Source organism: Colossoma macropomum, unplaced genomic scaffold (genome assembly GCF_904425465.1).
Source record: "Colossoma macropomum unplaced genomic scaffold, Colossoma_macropomum, whole genome shotgun sequence".
NCBI classification, from domain to species: Eukaryota; Metazoa; Chordata; class Actinopteri; order Characiformes; family Serrasalmidae; genus Colossoma; species Colossoma macropomum.
In genome coordinates this window covers 22,027,474-22,053,318 of record NW_023494798.1, presented here as the reverse complement: position 1 = coordinate 22,053,318, position 25,845 = coordinate 22,027,474, and the positions used below count along the sequence as shown (strand labels likewise).

The 25,845-nt window shown below is 40.4% G+C and overlaps 2 protein-coding genes across 2 annotated transcripts in view; both read right to left on the bottom strand.

Annotated features, from left to right (window-relative positions):
* LOC118818234 (kielin cysteine rich BMP regulator) overlaps nt 1-23,165 on the bottom strand; it is a 49,694-nt gene extending 26,529 nt beyond the window's left edge. Inside the window, exons 1-10 of the mRNA XM_036585442.1 lie at nt 22,793-23,165; nt 18,072-18,619; nt 16,523-16,595; nt 14,280-14,518; nt 13,737-13,902; nt 4,946-5,022; nt 3,684-3,777; nt 3,447-3,529; nt 1,918-2,011; nt 1,477-1,550 (exon numbers count right to left, since the gene is read on the bottom strand). Of these exons, the coding sequence (XP_036441335.1) occupies nt 1,477-1,550; nt 1,918-2,011; nt 3,447-3,529; nt 3,684-3,777; nt 4,946-5,022; nt 13,737-13,902; nt 14,280-14,518; nt 16,523-16,595; nt 18,072-18,619; nt 22,793-22,904 (1,560 nt within the window). The 5' untranslated portion in view covers nt 22,905-23,165. The remainder of the gene's footprint in view (nt 1-1,476; nt 1,551-1,917; nt 2,012-3,446; nt 3,530-3,683; nt 3,778-4,945; nt 5,023-13,736; nt 13,903-14,279; nt 14,519-16,522; nt 16,596-18,071; nt 18,620-22,792) is intronic.
* On the bottom strand, nt 8,646-9,625 carry LOC118818235. Its single transcript, XM_036585443.1, has 2 exons — nt 8,977-9,625; nt 8,646-8,843 (listed from the first exon to the last, which is right to left on the bottom strand). Exons 1-2 carry the CDS (start codon nt 9,561-9,563, stop codon nt 8,651-8,653), a joined length of 780 nt encoding a protein of 259 aa, XP_036441336.1. The 5' UTR covers nt 9,564-9,625; the 3' UTR covers nt 8,646-8,650.
* Nucleotides 23,166-25,845: the final 2,680 nt, after the last annotated feature.

The window sequence follows — 25,845 nt, the reverse complement described above, 5'->3', positions numbered from 1 at the left end:
AAAACAGCACAACACACAGAATTACATACATTACATACATACATTACACACACAAATTAAAAAAAAACAACATGAAGGTTATCAGTAAGGTGTTGGGCCATCACAAGCCAACAGAACAGGTTCAATACACCTTGAATCTACAAGCATCTGGACCTGTGGTAGAGGAATAGGACATCATACTTCCAAAAGACATTCCTTCAGTTGGTGTTTTGATGATGGCGGTGAAGAGCAATAAAAAATAAAAATGTGCGCACATTTGACCACAATCTCCAACCCTATTTACTGACATCTTTCCCATACATCTAAATGCAGATGTCACTTAAGCCACTGTTCCTAATGAAACACTAGCAAGCTAAGCAGTCTGTGACTAAAGCTCCTGCCATCCTTGCCCCAATACTGGACCCTCTTTTAAAGGCACTTAGATTATTTCTTCTTGCCATCTCAATCCAACATCAAGGTCAACTAGGCCTGCTCAGCATTTTGTTTAACTGCCATGCTGGGATTTTATAACTGTTTAACTGTATCATGCAGTACACCTGTTTGGTCATGTTTCTCCACTCATTCACTCAGATTTCTCTCTTAATTTGTCACCCGTAGAGATGGGCTTCATCAGGGTTTCATGATAAAATAATACATGATAAAATTACACACAATAATGCTGCCCTTACAGGGATCACAGTCACACATCATTCAGCTATGAAATAAAAATGACTTACAGAACTTATGTTCCCTGAGAACTCAAGGATAGCGCAAAATCCCCACTGGCGAAATCACTGTACATTTGTACAAGGTTCACTGTATATCATTTATGTATCATGATGATAGTTCACATGTATGGTGCTGCTTAGATGTCATTATATTTGATAACACGGAATACTGGCCCAAGCCTAGTTTAAAGAGCATGTTTAAGATGAGCCACATAAAAAGCCAGTTCCCTCTTATTTTTGATGTGGCAATTTATTTGATTCATGTTATTTAAATAGGCAACTCATTTTTCATTTTTGAATTTAAAGTAACAGTTTAGCACATTAAAGAGTAAAGGATATTTCTGTTGCTACTAAAAGAAAAGTACTGGCTAATAGAAAGTACTAGAAACGTGCTCCCATGTTTCATGTGTGAATTTAGGTCACACAGTATGAGCTCCAGGCACTTCAAACTCAGAAAAAAAAAGCAATTGGCAAATTTGGCTGGAAAGAAACTGAAATCGAAATCAGCTATAAAAATTCATTATTTATTATTGGTGCATCTCCAGTCACTACACTGGTGTTTTAACTCCAAAAAGTTAGTTACTGGACCTCCTTCGTTTTTTAAGTTTATTGAACTTCAAATAGTAAGTTAATGAAACTTAAAACATGTAATGTTATGTATAATGATGATAATTCACATGTATGGTGCTGCTTAGATGTCATAATATTTAATAACACTGAATACTGGCCAAGCCTACTTTAAAGAGCATGTTTAAGAGGAGCCACATACCCGGCAAGTGCACGTCTGGCATCCATCAGTGGTACTGAAGGAGTCACTGTGGGGTTGGCCATCCAGTTCACATGCTAGAGAGAGCAGACAAGGGTATCGTCATTATTTATGAACGGTGGCTCCTATTTATAACAGGAAAAATGGTGCTCAAAAGACAGCAAAAGACAAAAGACTGACATTTTTGTGCATATACATGCCCATGATTTTTTATCTGCATATGTCTTGGCGTAGGTTAGAGGTTTTGGGTTATCACTGAAAGAAGAAGGCAGTGATTCTGTACGAATAAAGACAAGTATGTGGTTGAATCTTTGCACACTGTTGCTCATCAAGCCTATTGTGCCCTTACCTCAGAGATTACATCAAAGCACATATCTAGAGCGCAGCGCTGTGGGTGCTGTGGGTGCTGCTGGAGGGTCTGTGTGAGTGTGTCTGAGCATGTACCTGAGCAAGTTGGGCAGCACTCCCCGGCCTTTTTGTAAGAATTGGCACACAGAGTGGGGGGGCAGCGGGTAGGGTTACATCTCACCAAACCATTCTGCAAAACACACACAAACATGTACACAAAAAAAAAGTCCCACACTTCTTACACGTTACGTCTGCAATGGTATTTCTTAAAGCAATAGTTCAGCAAGAAAACAAATTTACACAATTTCCCCCCAAATTAAAGCCAAAACACAAGCTATTACTCTGACATCCTGTCTTGCCCTGCTTTGTCTTTCCTTGTCTCTGTGTCTACCTTTGTTTATCTTCCCTTGAGAGTCGTGTTGCATGTGCTTTTGTTTATGTAGGCCACGCACTTTCGTTGATCTGGTCTTTGTCTCCTCCCCATTCCTGCTCTCTTATCATCTGTCTCACCTGTCTGTAGTCTGTAGCCCCACCCTCTCATTAGTTCCAGGTGTTTCTGGTTTGTTCCATGTATTTTTATACCCTCATTGTGTGCTTTGTGTTTGCTTAGGGTTTTGTGTTCTCAGGCCCTGTTTCTGATATCTCCTGTTTGTTTTCTAGTTCTCTTCATGTTCTTTTGTCTTGATTCCTTTTTGTTGTAGTATTTTGTAAGTAAGTATTCTTATTGTTTTGTTACTCTGTGGATTCTTTCGTCACGGCTTCCAATAAAAAACAAGGACTTGCGCTCCTGTCTCTTCATCTCCCTCTACGCTACAATTACTTACAGTACAGTTTTTAGCTATGCAACATACTTTTGTCCATTTCATAGAACCCACATAAACAAGTCTATTAGAAATTACTTGCATGACTTGATGGACTCAGTTTGGACTATGGTAATTGGTGGGGCACAAGCTTTCAATATGTCTTTGTGTGATTACTCTAATAGCTCCTGTGCAAAACTAAAGAAGCAAAATTCAAACATCAAACATTTTTTGCAAAACTATCACTTTAATGGTCTCTACTAGGGATGCATTATTGGAACTGGCCAAAATCAGAATCGGCAATCAGCCATTTTTTTTTTTCCAAGAAATTGGAAATGTGCTCTATGTTTCATGTGTGAATTTAGGTCACACAGTGTGAGCTCCAGGCACTTCAAACTCAGGGGAAAATAAATAAATAAATAAATAAATTTGGCTGGAAAGAAACTGAAATCGAAATCAGCTATAAAAAATTCATTATTCATTATCGGTGCATCTCCAGTCACTACACTGGTGTTTTAACTCCAAAAAGTTAGTTACTGGACCTCCTTCGTTTTTTAAGTTTATTGAACTTCAAATAGTAAGTCAACAAAACATTCTTGTTCTGTTAACTTGCTTTTAGAAGTTGAATTAACTCAAAGCTTTAAGGCAACCTGGTAGCTTTTTTAAGTTAAAACAGATTTTTCTTTAAATACATGATTAATTATTTGAGGATTCCTGTTACTAACTCAGCTTAATAAGCACGTAGCACACATATAGAAGAACACTGCAAAATGTACTGACACAGACGCACATACGCACACTCAGTCAATCAGAGAAAAGACTCACGGAGCATGAGCAGTTGAGGCAGGGGTTTGTTCTGGACGCAAACACTTCTCCATCAGCATAGGGCTCACCTTCATACTCACAGCCTACAGAGCAGCACAAGGAACACACAGTAACATCAGTGACCTCACCAAGCATTGGGCCACCCATCATATCCTCACAACACAAAGTTCACACATGGTTTAAATGTGCAAGTACAAGGCCTGCATGCGCATGTGTATGTGTGTTTTCTGTGTGTACCTGGCTGACAGACAGGGCAGCATGCACCTTCAGGAATATACGTTTTGCAGGATAGAGCAGCACAGCGAACCTCCGTGCACCCCACCTTACCATTCTAAAAGCAAAACGTTACATAATAAGGTGCAGGCTTATCATTCAGTTAATCTTAAGGCATAACATTCAAAAACTATAAATTGTTGCAGAACTATTATGAAACTAACATAAAGATGAGGAAATTAAGTGTGGACTCACAGATGAGTCCCTGCAGTTTAAGGGATTAACAACAAGAGTGGGAGACAGGGGACAGAGAATGAGAGAGAGAGAGATAGAGAGAGGAGTGAGGAGAGACAACGAGAGAGAGAAAAAGAATGAGAGAGAGTGAGAGACAGAGAAAGAGAAGGATGACCAGAGAGCCAAAGAAAAAAGAGCGAATGAGAGAAAGAAATAGTGAGACAGAGACAGGGAGAGACAGGCTAAAAGGAAAATGAGAGAAAGACAGAGAGGAATGAGAATGGGGAGAAAGGGAGAAAAGAGAATGAGAGAGAGAGGGAGAGAGAGAGGGAGAGAGAAAGAGAGAGAGAGAGATAGGGAGAAAGGGAGAAAGGAGAATGAGAGTAATAGAGAGAGAGAGAGAGATGGAGAGACAGAGGAGAGACAATTAGAGACAGAGAGAACAAAGAGAGATAAATACACAGAGGAGGACGAATGAGAGAGAAAGTAATGAAGATTAAAGCATTAATACCAGGCCCTGTGTCAAGGGGTCATTAAGCAGGGAAATGCCCCACCACCCGATCATCATGCCCCACTAAACCCATTATTTTGTCCATGTTTCTATAGAAAACAGCAAAAATATCTAAAGTGAAATTAAACTTCATGTGCAGCTGGTATAAAATCTACACTGATTAACACAGGAGGGTTTGCATGCATCCTGTTGTACTGGCTGTATTTTAGAGCTGTGCTATATGTTAGCAGAAGACAACTTGGAGGACAGAATTCCTAAACAGATTTGCTCTCTTGTTGATTCTCTACTGAACATGTGGCTCCTTTGGACAGATCTACAGATCCACCATACATGTCTCATATCATATTTTCCTTCTGTTTTTAGCTTTTTTTTTTGCTGTTCTTCTGTGTGGCCCGTCCACATTATGGTTTGTGGAAGCCCTGCTCATGACCTAATTTTGGGGTCAGGCTTGATTAAACCCTTCAATAAAATCAAATTAATTACATGAAAATAATCAGAAATACAAATAAACAAAATTCTCAAAGTTTGTTTTAGTTCATACCTCACACACACACTTTGAGCAGGGGTGTGGGCTGAAGACATCATGACTTCTGTAGATCCTGCCCTCATAACTGCACTCTGTCAGACAGAAGACACACACACACATAGTGGTTGAATACAGCATGCTGAACGTCTGAAATCAGGGAAAGTACAACAGTGTCTGGGAGATTATGGAGTTAAAGGAGGGTGAAGTTAGTGGATCAGATAGAGGATACTGTATTTTGTTTATTAACCCCTTAAAATCCCAGGCTTATTACATACTAAGGCTTATTATTTAGTTTCTACAGGGACTTCAGCGCAACTGATTGAGCTCTTTTTGGTTACAGAAGTGTGTAATAAAACTTTGGGCCTGCCGGTGGGCCTTGGCCTTTTATGGGGTTAATTACAATGATCATTTAAGTCAGAATAATCTAATGTGCGATGCGTGAAGGAAAACACATAACAAGGCACTTTACTAGCACTAATTCAGAGTTCAGAAATAAAAGCTAAAACAAAACTATGTGAGTAAGTGCACTGTTATCCTTTATTGCACTCACTTTCTATAGAGGCAATTATCAAGACGATTGCACAACACAGTTATGTTGGGTCATTTACCAACTAATATTGGCTGTAATGGCAAATAAAGTGACTTGATTTGATATTCCCATTATGAGATTGTTATGAGAGTATTGTAAGATTATTAAACTTATTCCTAGTTCATTTTTACTTGTTTTAAGCAGTTGTATCCAGAGAAATTGTCTTATTCTATTGCCAGTTCATTTTGTTTGATTAAAGCATTATTTCCTGAAATTAGTAGAGGTGTATTACTTCTTGAGACAAATAAAATTATCTTCCAAAAGAAAAAGAATAAGACAATTTCTGTAGATAAAGTAATTTAAAGCACGTAAACTATGTCTACAAATAAGTTACATATTACAAATATTCTCACAACAATCTCTAAATACGAAATATTCAATATATCAACTAGATTTAAGACAATCTCACTTGCTAAGACCGTTTTTTGCAGCCTGTTTTCTTGGTCAGTTTAACATATTAAAGACTAACCAGGTTTATTCTGATAAAACAAAATCACACATTTAAAAGATTTTTTTTATTTTTCAAATAAAACAGGAAAAAAAAATTAGAAGGCAAGGTGTACCCAAACCTTTGACAGGCAGTGTAAGTACAATACACAGTAAAAGTTTCTGCCCAGGCTTCTCAATATGACTACGTGACAATGACATTTATTGTTTGAGGATCACTGGTGCAATGTACAGAAACAGGCTTCTCACTTTCACCTTATCACTACATGGGAAAGACTCTTTGGCATATGTGTGATATTGTGTTTCAGAATGACAGAAACCAGAAACATTTCTATCAGTTTCCACAGAATCTACACTACGTGCATGACTAATAACAGCACTATGCTATAAGTGTTACTAGGTGGAATAACTGACTACTAGTAATTACTTGAAGCTACAGTCTGTAAAATACCATATCCTTCAGGCCACATCAGGCAACCTGTCAATCAAAAATCCTAAAGAACAAATCATTCTTAAAAGGTTACAGGCCATTACAGCATAAACAAATAAAAAGAAATCTAGAAAGGAGAAGAAAGAAAAGAACAAACGATAACACAGTTAGTTTGAAATGATTTTCTGCTAGAAACCAGAGGCTGCTAGGTTCTGTATTTCTCTACCCAAGAGGTCAATCACACACATAAATACAAAGCAAAGAGCCGAAAAATGCCTCTGGAAAGACATGCAGAAACAATTAGAGGAGGAAGAAGCAAGGCAGAGGGACAGAAGGGTCAGACTCCAGTTCAAAATGAACCCTCACTCATTTCCCTTCACTAACATGCAATATGAAAGGCATCCTCATAAACTGAAAAAAGCTGCACCATTACAAATGACAACTGCAGCCCTGCACCACAGGATTTCTAGAAGTGGAAGTAGCTAAGGGAAGTGAGGGAGGACTTTATGTCTCTAGACTGGAAATGTTCCAAAAGGGAGGAAGAGGGAGCAGCCATTAAACAACAGCAGATTTACATGCGCATAAATCAGGCTTCTTCCTGTTTGAATGATTTTTGTTGCTTAATTGCCATAAAAATATATCTTCAAACACAATCAATGGTGACGCACACAGACTGCAACAACATCACACAGTCAATCTGACAGTAACCATCCTCATTTACACTGTATGGCAAAAATATTTATATTAAACCCTCAACATAAATAAAGTACAATCACATGTACAGCTGTAAAAAAGTACACAAAACCAGAAAGACAGCGACAACAAAACCAAATCTTCATTTTGAGCAGTGCTTTTATAAATAACAAGTACAAACATGGTTACATGATATTGTTCTTGTAATATTAAAGCGAATAATCAAATTTCCACACACTCCAGATATAGTCCATCAGCTAGGACATATTTGGTGTCCAGCTTTTGCGTCTTATTTTAGCGCTGGAGCTATGAGGCTAATGCTGCTAACAAACACCAGAAGTTAACAGTCACTGAAATATTTTCTGTAAATAAATCCCCCAAACTTCTCAATCTGCCTAAACTGCAGTTTATGATATGAACTGTGGTTTATGACAGATTATGAGTAACACTAAACTACAAAAATAAACAAATTGTTTACTATGTAGCTGAACACTGCGCCACCATTCCTATATCCTCTTTCTATTTAAAACCATCGATTTTGAACTAGAAAATATAAGTTATTTACAAAAAGCAATAAGAAAATGTAAATTTAATGTAATGTAACATCCATATACCTGCGTGACACGCTTGCATGCAACTGGAAATCAGATTTCAGCACAACACCTGTTGTCTAAAGCAGCTGCCCAGAGCATTTGGCTACATGGTGAAGTTCTGTTTATTTTTATAGTTCTGAGTAGGACTGGCTCAAGCCTTTTAAGGGGTCTTAAGCAGGATTTTTGGGGGCCCCACCCATATTGCAAGTTGATATACTGTAAAACTATGGGCAAAAAAACTACTGCCCCTAATGTAACTTAATAAAAACTACCACAAGCTATCTAAATTATACACATTTTAACTGGCTAACTGTTTAATGCTGATGATTCAATGCTCATTTGAGGTTCTAATAAGTTACAGATGCATGTGTTTTTCTTGATTAACCAGGTGCTTTTTTGCCCTCACTTAGATAACATAATTGTATAGTAATAATCCAGATGTGGTTAGGCCCCTAAGCAGCTGTTTATGTTGCTTATTAAGTAGAGCCAACACTGGTTCACAGTAAGTCATAATGTATCCTAAACCATGACAACCATTCTGTGCAACCTTAATAAAGACAAGACAGTGGTTTGAGCAGGTGGAGAGAAGTTTTCAGGTGGAGAGAAGTCTTTACAGTAAAGATTTGGGTGACTACTGACTATTGTTTTCCAGTATTTGATAGCAATGTTAGCCTTGTAGCTTGTGCTAAACTAAAAAAGCAAAATGTCTTGGCTGGTCACCCAAGCTCTGTGGCAAATAGAAAAATATATAAATGTACACTGAACCATTGCTTTAACTATGGTAATTCAACTTAGGGTTTAAGTAAATGATTCCAAAACTACAACCGCTGAGAATTTCAGCATAACATTTTTTTTGCTTCCTCGAATCTGTGCACATTATTAAATTCTATGGCAGAAGAATTCTGCCTAACACTGAAAGGGTCAGCTGGGCTGCCACATTGCTTTAGTCTTTGTTACTGGTAAGACTGTCACCACTCCTGGCACATCACAGCCTCGCCTGTGTCTTTGTGTATCCACTCAGTGAAACAGGAGCCACACGTGTGGACATGGCATTGGGCGTCTGGTTGCCCTGGGCAAAGAGAATCTTGGCACAAATCGGGGCACTCTACTGGAGCTACGCCCACAGGACACCCAGAAAACCATGGCAACTCAAAACAAAACCTGCGGAGATTGAAATGATAGAAAGATAATGGACAGACGAACACAGAGGTAGATGAAAGCCAACAGAATCAGTGACTTTTTAACTTCAATGTAATTTCCTATTCTTTGTACTTCTACATGAAGAGTCTCTTACCTGAGGTCAGGTGTAATTGGCAGCCAGAGGCCTGTCGCCCTAACTGAAGAGTCATGGGGGTTGTAATCCTTGTCAAATGGCCTTTGCTCCTCCCACTGCTGCTCCAGCAGACCAATCACATAACGTCCCTCCTCTGAGCCTAGCCCAAGCCACTGCCGATTGGCCCAAAGAGGGGGCAGAAGGCTGACTGGAGGGCAGATGCGCTTAATGGTGGACAGAGACTGCACCTCAGCCACACTCATTTGTAGCTGGGCATAAAAGTAGAAACGAAGATAGTGTGGCCCGTGAAGGAAGAAATTACACTGGTCTTTATCGTAGCCGTCGACTCTGAAACCAAATGCGTCAAGTCCTGCTCTATCCAGGCCATAAGGACTGAAGCCATATCTGTTGAAGCCGTCTGGAAAAAGCTGGTTCACAAGCTCTTTAGTCATAGAAGATATCATAGTCCCATCCCCTTTCATGCCAAATGCGGCCATATTGGCTCGGTTAAAGCCGTATCGGTTGTGACCATAGATGTCATAACCATCCCTGTCAAAGTGATCCCGATTAAAGCCGTCCCTACCAAACCCATCACGGTCCCATCCCATCCAGTCAAAGCCACTGCGATCATATCCTTGTGCATCGAAACCTTGTTTATTGAACTCACATTCAGATTCTAGTGCCAGCCCTTGACCATCCTCTATAGAGCTCATGCCACATGGTCGATTCAAGCCATTCCGGTCACCTGTTTGCATCCTCCACTGCTTGTAAGTGGCATTACAAGGGGCTCCAAGGGTTATGGGAACATAATCGGTGCAGAGTTGCTGCCGTGATCTCATCACGTCTTCTGGCGATACACCAAATGGCTCCATCTTAATGTAGAGTCGCTCTGGAGGGAAGAAGGAAGCCTGCTCAGGGTGTCTCTCCTGCCACTCGGCCCACAGGCGGTCCAAGAAGGCACAGTGGGACAAGAACACTGGGTCATAGACGCAAAGTGGAGAGGCCATGTGACCCCCCACCCAGCGCTGGAACAGGGCACCAGCCACCTGCAGCTGCTGGGAGAAGGACAGGAAGTCTGGCTCAGCTAGTAGAATCTGGAGGGTCACAGCGTCAGGCAGGGAGATGGAGGCGTTAAAGTGGCGCCGAAGGCAAGGCACCCAGGGTTTTTCTGCTTGCTGGAAAGGGTGGAGTTTTACACATTCACTGCTAGGTTCCCCATCCCCTCCAAACATGTTAGCCTGCCAAGCAGAGGAGGTGTCCTGTGCACCCGCGTCCACGGTCCACTCCAGATATGGAATGGAAATGCTGCACGATGAAACAGTCCGAAGTTCACGCTCCACCATCCACAGGAAATAACGATGCCAAGGCAGGAAGTAGACATTGTCATTGGCCTGTGGGAGGAACTCCGCCTGCTGTCTGACAAAGCCCTCCCACATGTCTGATCACACAACAGAGACACAACACATACAATTATGGTGCAATCAGATGGATCTCATTAAGTCATAAAGACACAAGATCATAACCAGTTGTGTTTGAGTCAAGAGGTAGAGCTATCATTTAAACGATAAATATATCTGCTGGGATCAATGCTGGCTTGGTCTTGGGTGTTCACTTGATATCAGGTGATGCGCTAGCTGGTGATAATTAAACTCAGGAAACAGGGAATTTGCCTGTTTACCACAGCTTTGTCAGCTGTTCTCAAGGGCAGCTTGCTTTGGGTGAACTTGTGAATTCATAAGTGTACAAAGACTGTTCAACGCATCATTAGATCAGTGGCTTGTAACCCTGGTCCTAGAGTACCCCTGTAACGCATATTTTAGCACTTTCCCTGGTCTACCACATCCACTTCAACTCATGAGAACCTTAATTAAGTGATTAGATGGCTCATGTGTGCTAGCCAGAGTGTGTTCCACCCCTTAACATGACCTGAAACAGCTTACTTTGAGAGGAAATGGCCATTTGACTGACATGCAAAATAACCAGTCAGACCAGGGAAAACAGTCAAATATGCAGGGGTACGAGTTGTGAACCACTGAATAAAGTAAAAACAAATGCATTTAAAGAAAGAAAGAGAGGAAAAACAATTCAGGTACACTGCAATATACCTGATTTATGGTAGATTTTCTGGATGGCCTTGTGGTACTCCTCTCTCTCAGACTGGCTCATGTCTCTCACCTCTTTGCGCTGAGTGAGCTGCTGGCAGGTGCACTCCACTACGCCCAAGTAAGTACACACGCAAGCCTCGCAGGCCAGCTGAAAGGCCTCGCCTGGGCGATAGAGTCGCCCGTTAAACCAGCAGCCACAGACTGGGGCAAAGTTCGATTCTCCACACCGTTGACCTGGCGAGAAGCTCACAACCTCCAGCTGCTCTGCAGTACCACTCCGAACCATGCGCTGGCACTGGGCCACAGATACATACTCACAAACATATGGCTTAAACGCTGCCCCCCGCTGACCAAACCCCGCAGAACAGTCCCCCCTCTCGCTGTCATCATTCAACCCAGTCCAGCTCATGTTGTAACCACCATCTGAAAAGTTACCAGGGTAATCCAACATGCGCTTCTTAAGGATTCTCCCATTCTTTGGATCATGGTCTGCCCACAACCACATTTCCTCACCCCTCGGTTGGTTGCCAATGTCTATTTCAGTCATGTTATATCCAAGGGAATCTCTGGCACGGCTATCTCCATTTTTTTCATCTCTAATAGAAGGGCTTGGTCGTTGATATTGTCGATAACAGCAAGCTCCCAGGATGCAATGCTCCTGACAGGCACGGCGGCTGTGGAAATTATTGGCATTTCCTCCACACCCACTAAAGAGGAAGTGCTTACAAGACGCAGAAGTGGAGTCATAGAACCAACGGCGAACAGATTTCATTTTTCCAGGACACGCACCCTCAATTTGGGGCATGAGACAGGCCTACAGATGAGAACACATGGAACTCACCATGGAAAACACCAAATACAGCATTATGCATTAGGGATGCACAATGATAATGGATTCCTATTGGTATGGATTGTTTAAACCGATATTTCAAACCGATATTTGATGTATTTATTTTTAAGGTGACACTGGGGTAATGCACTAAAATATCTGTATTTTATTCGTTTTGCTGCATTTGTAAACCTAAAGAAATAAATGTTATATTTCCCCATTATGCCAATCCAGGTACATGTAACCCCGATTTTTACATTTTATGAATGATTATGTATCGACATAAATATGTACATGAAAAAAATCAAATATCGGCCACAGCCCATAATTCCTGTATTGGTGCATCCCTACTACACATTAGGGGTGTCACAATACACATGGTAATATTTTTATTATTTATTATTGTTATTAAACATTTCTTTAAATATGGGGGCTGTGAGATTATATGAGCCATGAATTGATCAGCTCAACTGTTTAAAATGCTGAACAGAGAGAGCAAACAAGCTAACAGGCTAAGTAATCCTCACATTCATCTACCGTGTGGGAACACTTTGGTTTCCCATTCAAACACAATAAAGAGCGACAGATTGAATAGTGACAGTGTGCCGACATTGCTCAAAGTGAGGATCAAAAATCTGTGCTAATGCCAATACCTCAAATATGCAAACTCATTTGTGAAGACATCACTTAAATGTATCAGTTACTGGCGCAAGGAGAAAAAGTGTAGGGTTTTATTCACCAGCTTCTTGCTCAAATTTTATGTTCCACCTTAAAGGGAGAATGTAATTGCTGCTCCATTTCAGGTGAAATCTAAAAATTAACTAGACAGGCATGTTTCCGATTTGCACCACTACTCAGTTGTAGAGAGTCCTGGATTCCGCAGTAAGAGCGACCTAACCCTAACACATCAGAACATCTACCATACTGTGAAATTTGTGTATTGTTACACCCCTACTACACATCCTAATTAGTGGAGACCTACAAAATCTAACTTGCTCTGAAGTCTGATAGTGTCTAGTTTACAGGTCCATACTGGAATCCATTCGTATAAAATTTCATGTGTGGGTTTTCTACTCTAGTCACTAAACTAAGCTGAGGTACCTGAAAGCTTTTTGCCTCACACCATCTCCCCACTGTGCTAGGGGGACAGGAACAGCTGAACCAGGGGTCGGATGTCATGGCCTTGCACACGCCCCCATTCTGACAAGGGGCAGACTCACATGGATCTGCAAGAGGACCATTGCAAGAGCTCAAACCCCTAACAGACAATCGTAGTGTAGAATCTATTCACCATGTTCTGCTATGGAGGGTAATCTATAGGATCCCAGTCCTATAGATTCTATACATTCCACAGGGCTATACATTTCAAAGTTTTATGACTAGCAACTACACACAGAAATGAAAAATGTTCTCATCCCACATTCATGTATGTGCTCACACACACACACACAACCCAACCCACCCAACCAACCAACCCACCCACACAGTCTTTCTCCCTCTTCAGAACAATTACAAGAGTATCACGGAACATTACCAGCAATCACTGAGATGAAACCAACAAGTAAATACTAAATATAAACAGCTGCTAAAGTATGTAAGGAAACAAAAATAAATTGTTAAGGAGGGACTGAGACGAGATTTTCGGTGTGAAAACCCAGAACAGGGGGACTTCCGCAGATGCACTATAACCACTGAGTGTTTCTGCTGTAAGATGATGGATATTCCAGGTGTTCGTGCATATTATGTCTGTTTTGCTATTAATCAGCAAATTCTGATATGAAGATGTGACAGATAATGACTAAGCTGATGACTTTGTTAAATGCTTAAAGGACAGAAGTGTCACTCACCATTTGAGTCGGCACAGTGGACTTTCCCTGAGGTGCATGAACACACGGTGTGGCCATTGATCAACCAGCGGGACCCTTCCTCCTTCTCACGACCCTCCCACGTGCAGGTTCGCCTAACACACTCACATGACTCCAGATACTGCACTCGAGCCCGCAGGTCCTCATTCTAGAGGTACACAAAGACAAGCACACAGTCACTCACAGGCAAGCTCCATTTTCACTAGCGCTTCAAAATCAGATATCCTCATCGGCCAACTTGGGCCCACAGGAAACACTGTGGGCAGCCCTGGCCAGAAAGTTAGCCACCCTCACCCCTCCCCCAATGACTGAACAAACATATTTTTATATTTTATATATCTACATATCTACATATCTACATACATACCTTTCCTATTTGTATACTGTTTTGGCTTTTTGGCCCTGGGCCCACCACAAACATTGCACTTAGGCCCCCCAAGAAAACAAGTTTGGGCACTCCTACTCTAGACACACTAGGACACATGCACACACACAGAAAGCAGCAGTAATGGCCTGAATACCCACCTGGGCTTTGAGCATGGTCAGCATGGTGTTGACACTGTGCAGTGCCTCCTCTAGGCTGGTATAATGCTGGGCCATATCACTGGGGGCCACTCTCCCCCATGGGGCCCCTGGAGGCCCCAGCCCTGTCCCAGCTACACGCTCTGGCTGGTCATGCAGCAAACCCGGCTCAGAGTCTGAAGGTTTATGAGGAACAGGGGGCGCTACTGCTCCCTGTCTAAAAGAGGGGAGAGGCAGGAGATCTGGAACACACACATACACACACAAACAATGACAAACAAACTGTAAGAAAGTGTTCCAGTCATTCCATCATTCAGTCATCATTCTTAAGAAGAAACCAGCCCTGGCAAACACCTCAGAAGATTAATTTAGTAATAGAGAACAACAGAGTAATCAAGCTGTAATAGCAACCAGACTAATAGGGTACGTGTCATTTCCAGCTAACCTCCTGCTTTTGAAAATTACACCTTCAGATGGAATTAACCTTGTAAAAACTAAAAATACATTAGTATAAGTAATGTTAATTCCTTAAAACCCCAGCTTATTATTTAGTTATTAATCTGAAAGACTTCTTAGTGAAGCAAAGGCCCACACTGATAGAAGTCAGGTTAAGATATTGACAGAGTAGCTAATGAAGATGGTACTGATCTAAAAGCAGCTATCAGTATTGGGCTGCTATCAGTAGAAAATGCTGGTTTGGATATTAGAGGGAAAAAAACGAATGAATTCAATGTAGGTATGTAAATAATTTACAGATGAACTATTAACCAATAAACTAACAACTGCTCGACCAATCAGTTAAAAAAATCGTTCATTTAATTTTATATAATTTCCAACAAACAAATTCCTATCTACATAAGTGGGTTTATCATTGTTGAGGTAAACTGTACACCTGAAGGTGCAATAGGCAATTGGTTCTGCTAGATAGGCCTACAGAAAAATAAAGCATGAGGCTAAAAGTAGTGCTGTTTGGGGAACAATTTTTGAGAGCACAACTACAACGATGTACCAGTTTGAAAAAAAAAAACATTCACAAGCAATAACACAGACAACTATTTTGTTCACAATCTCGGACAGTTGTGATGCACAGCTGTGTGAGGAAATTACACATGCGTGTGCAAAATTACCCATCACATAAACATCACTGCATTTTTCAGTCATTTCCTCAACATTTTGGTTTTTGATCATATAAAAATGAACATACTACACTTTCAGCCCCGCAGTTTAAGCAAAACGGGGTTCTTATCCAGGGTATATTTAATGTAGTTTGGGGGAGTTTACTTCATGTACAGGTTTATGCCTGGCCACACCTACCAGCACTACATTACACTGTCCATAAAAAGGAACAATTTTTAATCTCTCTGTGCATTAATACAGAATTCAGTTGATGTGTGAGCTCACAACACTCTACTATCAAATATTTCAAGCGCAATGGTTTCAAATGTTACTGACAGTTTTTAGATTTTTTTTTAATTAATATTTTGATGGGATGTGTCTTTTTATTTTAATTTTGATGATTTTAATCTTGCTGATTAACGATTAATCACCAACTACTGACAGTCAGTTATGGGTTAAAAGAATTTGCCAAAAATGGTATCCCTATTCTTGTGGGGTAACTGTTTGACCTTATGCTTGAGAAGGACATCCCCCCTTTTATATTCTCATCTTAAGTGATGCAATTCAATTATGAAATAACTCATTTTGAAGTAGTTTTTCAAGAAAAAATCAGTATTCAACGTTTAAAGATCAGTATTGGTGTTGCTAAGTGGTACCTTGTCATATCTAGTGAGTTTCTTCTTTTTCTCTTTTCTATTTTCCTCTGCATTTCATTGTCTTTGTGTGTATGCACTGGCTCTTAGGTGTGAGCATAAATCTTGGAGAGTGATCATCCTCAGAGTAGAGTCGAGCCTAATCATAACTTAAACATGCTCCATAACCCAGTAAAACTACTCTCTACTACTTCATAAGCACTCAAAAACACCACAAAGGCAGATTTTTGCGAACTCTGGGCCCACTAACTCTCAAAGCATTAGACCGTGGGTGTGACATTCTGCTGACATCATCTTGCTCTAACATCCCAGATCCACAGAATAAGAAACTGCAGAACATGTCATACCAGAGAGATACAGTACTGACACAGCAATACTTTTTGTGTAGGCCTAGTTTCTGTAGTAAGCAGAATAAATTACTCACTTGTATTGGCTTCCAAGTGACCATTCAACATCATACCCAGGAATTTATTTTACCTGTTTCACTGTCGCAGACCCATGGACGCTTCTCATAAGCCCTGGTGGAGAGTTCTGCAGTCTGCCAGTAGCCCTGGAATCATTGAAACAGTCCCTACTGTAAAGCTACAAAAATCAAATCACTAATACCCTGCCAATATTACGCTAAATACACTAAATACACTGAGCTTTTAAACACTGGAAGCACAGACACAGTCCACTTAAATCATTATTTTAAAATCCCAGTCAGGCACAATGCTCCAGATAACAAACACTGTCACAGGAGATAGAAATACTATCTACAATTTTGTTAAGTTTAAGTGGGACAGTCTAATAAAATTTTGTATGCAAATTTTGCATTTGTATTTTAAAATTTTCTGTGTCTGACCTACATATGTTACAGGATATGTGCACTGCTCATATATGCATATATGTACATCTTTTGCAAGTTTACATATTTTATATCCTTGCACATCTTGTACTTGGCACAGAAAAGAATTTTATTCTGAGACAAAACAATATCAGTAATTTGTACAAAATCACAACACTTGTGAAACCACTTCTCTACCAAAAGCCACCCCCTACAATGATGTTTATCAGAGGATTTAGGCATGAAGCATATAAGCACTTACAGATTAAGGTGGTAATTTAGATTTGTTTGTTGTGATGTTATTTTGAAATGGCTCATATCAGATATCTCTGTTTCCACTCTGAGCAAAGATTTCCTTTTAACCCACACAAACACTCTATATGCTACATGTAAGAGATCTGATAAGACAAACTTATGTAAACAATGACATACATCTCAAGTGTCACTATACGTATTTTTATGTAGATGTATGTGGAATGAGTTTTAACTATTTAAACTATAGACTTATTATTCAGTTATTGGTGGCTTATTATCAAAAACTACTATGAAACTAATATTTAAGATATGCAGTTATGAGAGTGAGAAATAAAACTCTGGGCCTACAGATGTATTACAATGGCCAGAGCATAAACAACACAACAAAGACCAATATTCTAATGTTTGCAGTTATTGTACAATGTACCGATAAGCCAAATGAACCAGTGTAAATGGGATGATAAATTCTAGAACACTGTGAATAGGACAGGAGATTCTAGAATAGTATGAATAGGGGGTCATCCTAAAACAGTGAGACTAAGAGAGGACAATCTAGAACAGTGAAAACGGGGGAGGACATTCTATAGCAGAGTGAATACGGGGGAGAACATTCTATAGCAGAGTGAATACGGGGGAGAACATTCTATAGCAGAGTGAATACGGGGCAGAACATTCCAGAATTGTGTAAATGGGTAAGATGATTCTAGAACAGTATGAACAGGGACAGATTTGAGTTGGGGGGCACACAAGAACAGTATGAATGAGGAAATTTTCAGGAATAGTATGAATAGTGAGAACATTCTAGAGGAGTGTGAATATGGGAGAAGGTTCTAGAACAGAGTGAATAGGCAGAATGTTCTAGGACAGGGTTAGAACATTCAAGAACAGTATAAGAATTGTGTTGTGTGCTCTGGTCTTTAGAGCTCAAGGGGTTAAAATACTCACAGTGAATTTGCTGGCCTTGTCTCCTGGGGTGCTGGAGAAGGTGACCTGCAGGTCAAAAGGAAGGTCCAGGTTGATTGTTTGATCCAGATCCAGTACTGTGGCCTCCTTGCACTCCACAAACAGCAGCAGCCTCCTGGGCTCCAGGCTCAGCCCCATTCTCACCCAGCCACCACCAGAGAAAGGGTTTCCACCCGGCAGTGTCAGCACCTCAGGCTTCAAACCCCCGTGAAATCGGAACTCCAGCCGCAGCTGGTTGTCTCGAGTGCTGGAGTTGAGGCGCAGCAGCGGTTGGCTGTCCAGCTCCAAGGCAGCCTCAGAGCTCAGGGAGATGAGAGTGGCCTTAGAGTCTCTGGCTTGCTGCCCGACCAGATGCAAGCCCAGAGAACCCTGTGAGGAGCTCAGCAGGTAATGAGAGAAGTCCTGCGGCAGAGTCAGGTGAGGCGTACGGGAGCGAAAACGCCACGCCCATGCCTCGGGGTCACGACCTTTGGTCTTTGTGATTCCTCGAACAAAGTGACTGATATTCAAAGCTTCTAGGAGATCAATAACTAAAAGGAAGAACACAACACAACACCAAGCGTCAGAATGAGAACTGGACAGAGCATAAAACAAAAACCATTAGCAAACATCTGCCGATCCACACACAAAAGCCCATACTACAAAACACACCAACACTTCTACACCAAGAGAAATGTCTTACAGAGCTTCTACTTTACTCTCCAAGTGAACAATTCTGATTCTGATCCTGTTTCTAAACACCTGTATTTTGAATTGAATAGTTCTTGTATTCTGCAAGTTGTGTATTTAAATATTAGAAATGTTTACTAATTACTGAAAGTTATGTTACCATTTCTTTTCTAGTTCTGTATCAGTTTGTATCGTATTGAGATGCAAAAATAACAATATGTATCTTATTGTGAAATTTGCACATCATTACATACATTACACAATTCAATTCACGTGTGATTAAATTCACAGGCTTACCTGGGCTGAAGCCCTTTATTTTCATTGAGATTTATTTATTCCCTCTACTGAGACTGAAAACAGACCTACCCAATCAATTAGGGGAAGAATATTTTTCAAGCCAGCGTTGTAGGATAATGAAGTTTGATTTGTTTTCTGCGAGAAAATTGAACAAGCATCTAGTTAGGGTTCTTTTGCACCTACCTTGACCAAACAAGGTAGGTACCAAAATAGCAGGAGTGAAAGGTGTCTCGGACCATGGTCTTGACCAAAAAAGGTGGTCTTGGTCAGGATCAAACTGAACCATGGAACAGTTCATTCAGTGTGAAAACAATTTTTTCACAATGTAAAGAACAGCTGCTGAGCTCAAATGATGCAGAAAAGTGCAGAAAATGATGCAGAAAATATATATATTTATATATACACCCACACACACTGATTTTTGTTTACTTTGTAAAATTGTTGTTTGAAAGGTTGTGTGTTATTACAAATATCATCATCAATAAAGACAAAGTGTACATGAATAAAACTCCTGTAAATAAACCATAAAACTTTATTACTTTTTGCGGCAAAGTTGTTTTGTCTTAATGGATGCTTCAGGACACAAATCTGATACTGTCATCAGCATGTAGCCATGCCCTACACTAACACACACACACACATTCAATCTCTCTAAGGGTATTTAATGAGAAGAGCAGATAGCTGCTTTCATCCACAGTGACATCTCCTCTCATGTTTCAACACTTAATTTCTCTCCACTGACACAGGACATGCAGGCTGGGTTAGCGCTCTGTGTGTGCACAGTGTGTGTGTCTGTATTCTTTACTTTTGTTGTTCTCCACAACTAAACATGTAGTAGGGGAGTGAAACTCAATCAAAATTTTCCTTCCCTCACATTCGGTCCAGACAAGCTGTAACTCTCCAAATCCAATGTCTCTACAGGACTTTCTCCATTTCATTCAACCAGCTTAAGCTGTGTATTTTCACACATTCAATTGTGTGCAAGAGTCTGAGTGCTTATGAGCGTGTAATCCTGTTCAAGACCAGCTGTTCCTGATTCTCACACTCACCAATTACAGTGTGTGGCAGTAATGTGGTTGGTTTGGTGTAGATATTTAATCTCACCAAATCAGATGACGGAGACTGCATTGTCTGCTGTGGAACGTTATGACTACAGAAATATTTTTGGGTAATATTCTTTTAATGCATTAATCAAGTGTATGAGTGTGTGACAGACAGAGCTGGAGGAAGAGACCTGCAGAGCAGAGCTAGTGAGTCAGCAAGATGATCCTTAATGGCTTCCTGTCCTCATTAGAATGGAGACTTAATGAGTTACTGACTCGACTGCACACAAATGACTCATTATGCACGCACACTGTCACAACATGCAGAGGAATGTCTGTCTGAAGACCATGCAGAAGCTCAGAGAACAACAGGACAGAAAAGAGAAGGCGAGAGAGAGAGAGAGAGAGAGAGAGAGAGAGAAAGAAAGAAAGTGTATTTGAGAGAGAAATAAAACCCGGGAGATAGAGAGAGAAATGGGCAGAGAGAGAAAGAAAAAGAGAGAGAAGGGAGAAAGGGAGAAACAGAGAAGGAGAAAGGGGATAAAAGGAGATAGAAAGACAGATATTGAGGGGAGAGAGAGAAATGGCAAAAGGAAAAAAGGGAGGGAGAAGAAATGGGATAAAAGAGAAAGAACAGGGATAAAGAGAAAGAACAGGGATAAAGAGAAAGAAAGAAAGAAAGAAAGAAAGAAAGAAAGAACGAAAGAAAGAAAGAAAGAAAAAGAAAAACAGGAGAGAGAGAGAAATGTAAAAGGGGAAGGGGAGAAAGAAGAAGAAAGGCGAGAAAAGGAGATAAAAAGAATTAGAGGGGGAAGAGAGAACAGAGAGAGAAAGAGAAATGTAGAAGGGGAACGGCAGAAAAAGAGAGAACAGGGATAAAGAGAGAGAAAGAGAGAGAGAGAGAGTGAGAGAGACAGAAAGAAAGAAAGAAAGAAAGAAAGAAAGAAAGAAAGAAAAAGAAAGAACACGGAGAGAGAGACACAGATAACAAACAGAGAAATAATAAAGGGGACAGAGAGAGAAGAATAAAGGGAAGAAAAAGAGACATAAAGACAGAGAGAAAGAGAGAGAACAGATAGAGGGAAACAGAGGGAGACGAGAGAGACGGGAGGGGCAGAGAGTAGGAGAAAGTGGAAAACAGAGATAAAAGTTAGTTAGATGGAGAGACCAATCAGATAGAGAGCGAAAGTGAGACAGAGGAGACATAAAGAGTAGGAGAAAGGAGAGAAAAGGGGGAGAAAAGATACAGACAGAGGGGGATAATCACAGTACTGTCTTAAAACCATTTATCTTAGCAATAAGTGTCTTTTGCAAGTAAAAACACAATATATCATTAGAACAGATGTAAATAAACACACATACAGTAAACGGCATCGAGAATTCTGTATTTTGAAAAAGGAGATAATAACTTGTGCGCTAGTTTGCAGAACAAAGTTTGGTTGCAGATAGTCCATCACCAACCCACCTGATGTGATATCATGAAGCAGTGATAAGCCAAAACAGGAAGAGTATAACTGCAATTAATGTCAGGCTGCCACAAGGAGAGGTTTGGTAATGGTTAAATGAACACACTGACATAAGAAAAAACACCACTTATTATATTGCTGTTGTTTGTATTTATTGTAATATGTTTTCTGAGCAAAAAAATGCTTACATGATATATATAAATATATCATATATATATTTATACATATGATACATCATTTCGTAGTCTAATAACATAGCCAATTCTCCCTCAAATTATCTCAAATTTTAACACAATGTGTGAAAACTAACCAAGTTTAATTTTTAATGTGGTTGAAGAATGGTGTTCACTAGAAATGAAAAGGCATTTGTGTTAGAATATGCTCGAACACAGTCAAACAAGAGGGTGCAGCGCGCATTTTCAAGAAAATTGAATAAAAATGCACCAACTGGAAAGCAGATTTGGACATGGCACAAAAATCCAAAGAGGAAGGCTGTCTGTACAGGGCAAAGAGATCTGGACGACCACCAGTATCGGAAGATATTACATTTGTGAAGCTTTGTGAAATCGGTTATTAAATCTATATCCCTTTGAATTTCTTGTTTGAATTTTGATAAATATATCTTGTATTGTTCAACATGAAGCCTATTTAATTTTGCCTAGGACATGTAGTTATGTAGATATTCACATCTCAAATGATGTCAATTTTTTTGGGACACCCTGTACACATGCTTAATTTAACACATTTTTTTTGGGGCAAAATATGGCATGTTTTTTTCCCCACTATGTTAAATACACAGAATTGTGCACTAAAACTTGTGGAAAAATTCCACATTTAATCCATTAAATCAGTAAAACTTATTTTTACTTAGAAAATCAACAAAACGTGATTTGGTGGGGGGGTGTTCAAACTTCTTGCACTTCTGTCAAATCGTGACATAGTGCGTCAGACCGCAGTGCAACTGAATGAAACTGAGGGAATCTTCTGATCTCTGACCTCACTGTTGTCTGAACCGTGTGTGCATGAACAGTTTTTCACAAATACGAGCCCAAATATAGACTCTGCATTAATTCTACCTGAGACCACTCAGTGATGTCAGTGATGTACGAAAGCCCCGCTGCGTCCACGCAGCACAAATCATGCAATCAAAACTTCCCCCATGCACTTTCTCAGTACTGCGTTCTCCCCTGAAGTGCAGGAGGGAATCCCCCCTTAACAGTGAGCTCACCATTCTCATCGTTGTCCTGAAGCTGCGCGTCGGCCTCCGTTTGCAGTGACGAGCAAAGCGCTAACAAAGTCAGCTGAGCAAAGAAAAGAGCTCGACTGACTGCGAACTCCATCCTGCACACCAGCTGACTGCAAACTGTGAAGAAGAACAAAGAAGTTTTCCTTTTTTGTCTTAAAAACAAAAATTTATACTGCAGAAGGCATCAGTGGGCGCAAAATCCCCTTTACGACTGCACCAGCATCAGTCCAAGGACATGTGCTCTTTGGGACGTCGACATGCCAGACTCGGTGTTTTGCTGTTCTTCTGACTGGACTTTACGCGCCCAAGAAACAAGAACCATCTGGCAGCAGGAGTGGTGTTGTTTTCGCACCTGATTTCCGACAAGCCCCGCCTCCTTTGCTAGGTTTGGAGATAGTGTTTGGCGTCTTGCGTCAGGATTGGCTAGTTATGCATACTCAAGCACGTTCAGCCACTCTACATGGCTCTGGTTCAGCCATACTACTAGATAACCCGAGCAAAGAAGGCGGGGCTTGTCGGAATACGGGTGGGGAAAATAACGCGTCCCAGCTGTGGTTTCTTGCGTTGAATTAAAAGTGCCGGAGGGTGAGGTGGCTCAGTTGTGGACCTACCGCAGGACAAAGGTCAAAGAATTGGCCGCAGTGGTCAAACTGCATGCACTGCCATTTTTAGCAAACCGTTTAGTGGAGCAGGCAGAAAAGGCCTCTTCCAGCTCTGTGGTGTGTGGGGGGGATTCTCCAGGTCTTCCTCCAGAGAAACAAACAGCACTGGATTTCTGGACTGGATGCGAGCCAAAGCTCAGAGTTTTGTATTCTCCAAAACGCTGCCAAAATTAGAACAGGAATTAGAAACTCCATATTGACACCAAACGCAAATGAAGAAGAAGAGTCAAGAGAAGCTCAGAAAATGCTCTTTATTAAATGAATAAGGCAGGAAGGTCACTCAAAAAAGCAACTAAAAACCAGAGACAGACATCTCCAAACCCTACTCTTTTATCTTACAGAGGGAACAAGTCACTAAGTTGCAAGTAACAAGTCTCAAGTCTTGACGCTCTAGTCCTGAGTCAAGTCCTACGTAAAGATACTCAAGTCGCGATTCAAGTCCCGAATCAGTACAGGCAATTCTCAAGTCGAGTCCCAAGTCAATAGTCCTAATTTTTGAGTCCTAAACATGTCAGTCTGCTTTCTTCAGCTAATTTAAGGCCTTAACACTGAATAAAGGTAACAGTAATACAGCCACTTAACAACAGCATGTTAGTAGTGTAAGCCTGTATATTAATTTTTTTATAAATTTTCTTTTTACCCTTCCAAGTAAAATACAAAATCCATGGTACACAGATAACCATCTGACCATCATGACTAAAGGGTTCTTTGCATCATGAAAGGGTTCTTAAGAATGTGCTATTGATGGTTCTAAATAGAACCTTTTTGAAAAGGGTTCTATATAGCACTCAAAATGGTTTTTGATTGTTATGATGTCAAGCTTGTAACAATGGAAGAACCCTTTTGGGTGCTATATTGAACCCTTTTTAAAAAGGTTCTGTATACAACCATCTACAGCACATTCTCCACCAAGCTGAGGAAGCATTTCATGATGCAAAGAAACCTTTTAATCATCTTTGAGTGTTCATGGTTCTTTATAGAACCATTTTCTTTACTAAAGAACCCTTGATGAACCATCCCTTTTAAGAGTGCATGACAGACATACTGGTATAAAAAGAATAGTGCGCTACACATGAAAAAAGTACTATTGAACTAAAAAAAAAACAAAACTTTATATTTGAAGATAATTTTTGATGATTTTTGGGAACATTTGGTGCATAGGATTAAAATAAAAATTAGTTCAGCACTAAAACCAGCTCAGCCAACTAAAAAAAAACGCTAGTTGGAACTGAATTTAGATGACAACAGAAACCAAAACGACTGAGCTAAAACACAGTTTACAGAAAAGACAGCAAAATGATGGTGAATGTACGAAGCTGAAGTTGACTTTTTTGCCAGCAGCTTCTTAGTTGAATTTTCTGTTCCACCTTAAATTGTGCAGCAGTTACGTTCCTACGGAGCACTGCTGGTGACATCCCGTATAAATGAAAAAAATGCAACTTAGCAAGGTGTGGGAACAAGATCCTAATGCATGGCCATGACATAGTAAGGTGTGGGAACGAGATCATGCCTTATTAAGCTGTGGTCAGGGCTTAATTTTATATATATTTATAAACACAGAGAGAGGAATGTATGTTATGTGTATGTGTTAACTGTGTTGTTCTGTATTGAGTTGTGACTTTAGTTGTGTGGGTTTCGTGTGTGTTGGGGGGGGTCACCATCAGGATGAAGCCTGTGGCTGGTGGTGACCTCCCCTGTGAGGTCTGTTTTATGTATATGCCTGTCTGTGTGGTTGCTCAATAGAGAGTTGCTTTTGGGTGAGAATCATGGCTTCGGTTCAGTCTTCTTGTGAACGGTGTCATAGTATATTGTACTGTCCCGCCAGGCTTGCTCTGCCGTGGGAGCGCAGAAGACATGGCCATGCAGAGCAGCCTTGCGAGGAGGCTTTTGGGAAATCAAAACTTCTTGATGAATGGATGAACAGAAATGTCCCAAAATTACTTGGAGTTATATTATTCATTGAAGCTTATAAAATGCAGTTTGGTAAATATTCAGTCTTAGCAAACAGGTTTCCATATATTACCAAAAAAGTTCTTGTAGAACCCTTTTTTGGTGCTTTAGAGAACCATTTTAAAAGCTTTTTTAATTAACCATTTAAAACAGTCTTTTTCATCGTAGAGAAGAACTGTTTAACCATGTGAAGAATCATTTAAACATTTAATTCCTCATAACAATAGTTAATGTGCAGTTCTGGGTGGAAGCCAACCCTGCATGTGTGCATGTTTACGTTTACTGAAGCAGATGGTATATTTCCTGCAGAACACAGCTTCACAGTTTGGAGTAATTCGCTTTATCTGACCTTACTTTGTTTTCTTGAATGATAGAGGGGCTTATCAGTCGTACTCAAACACATCAAACATCAGATAGGAGAAG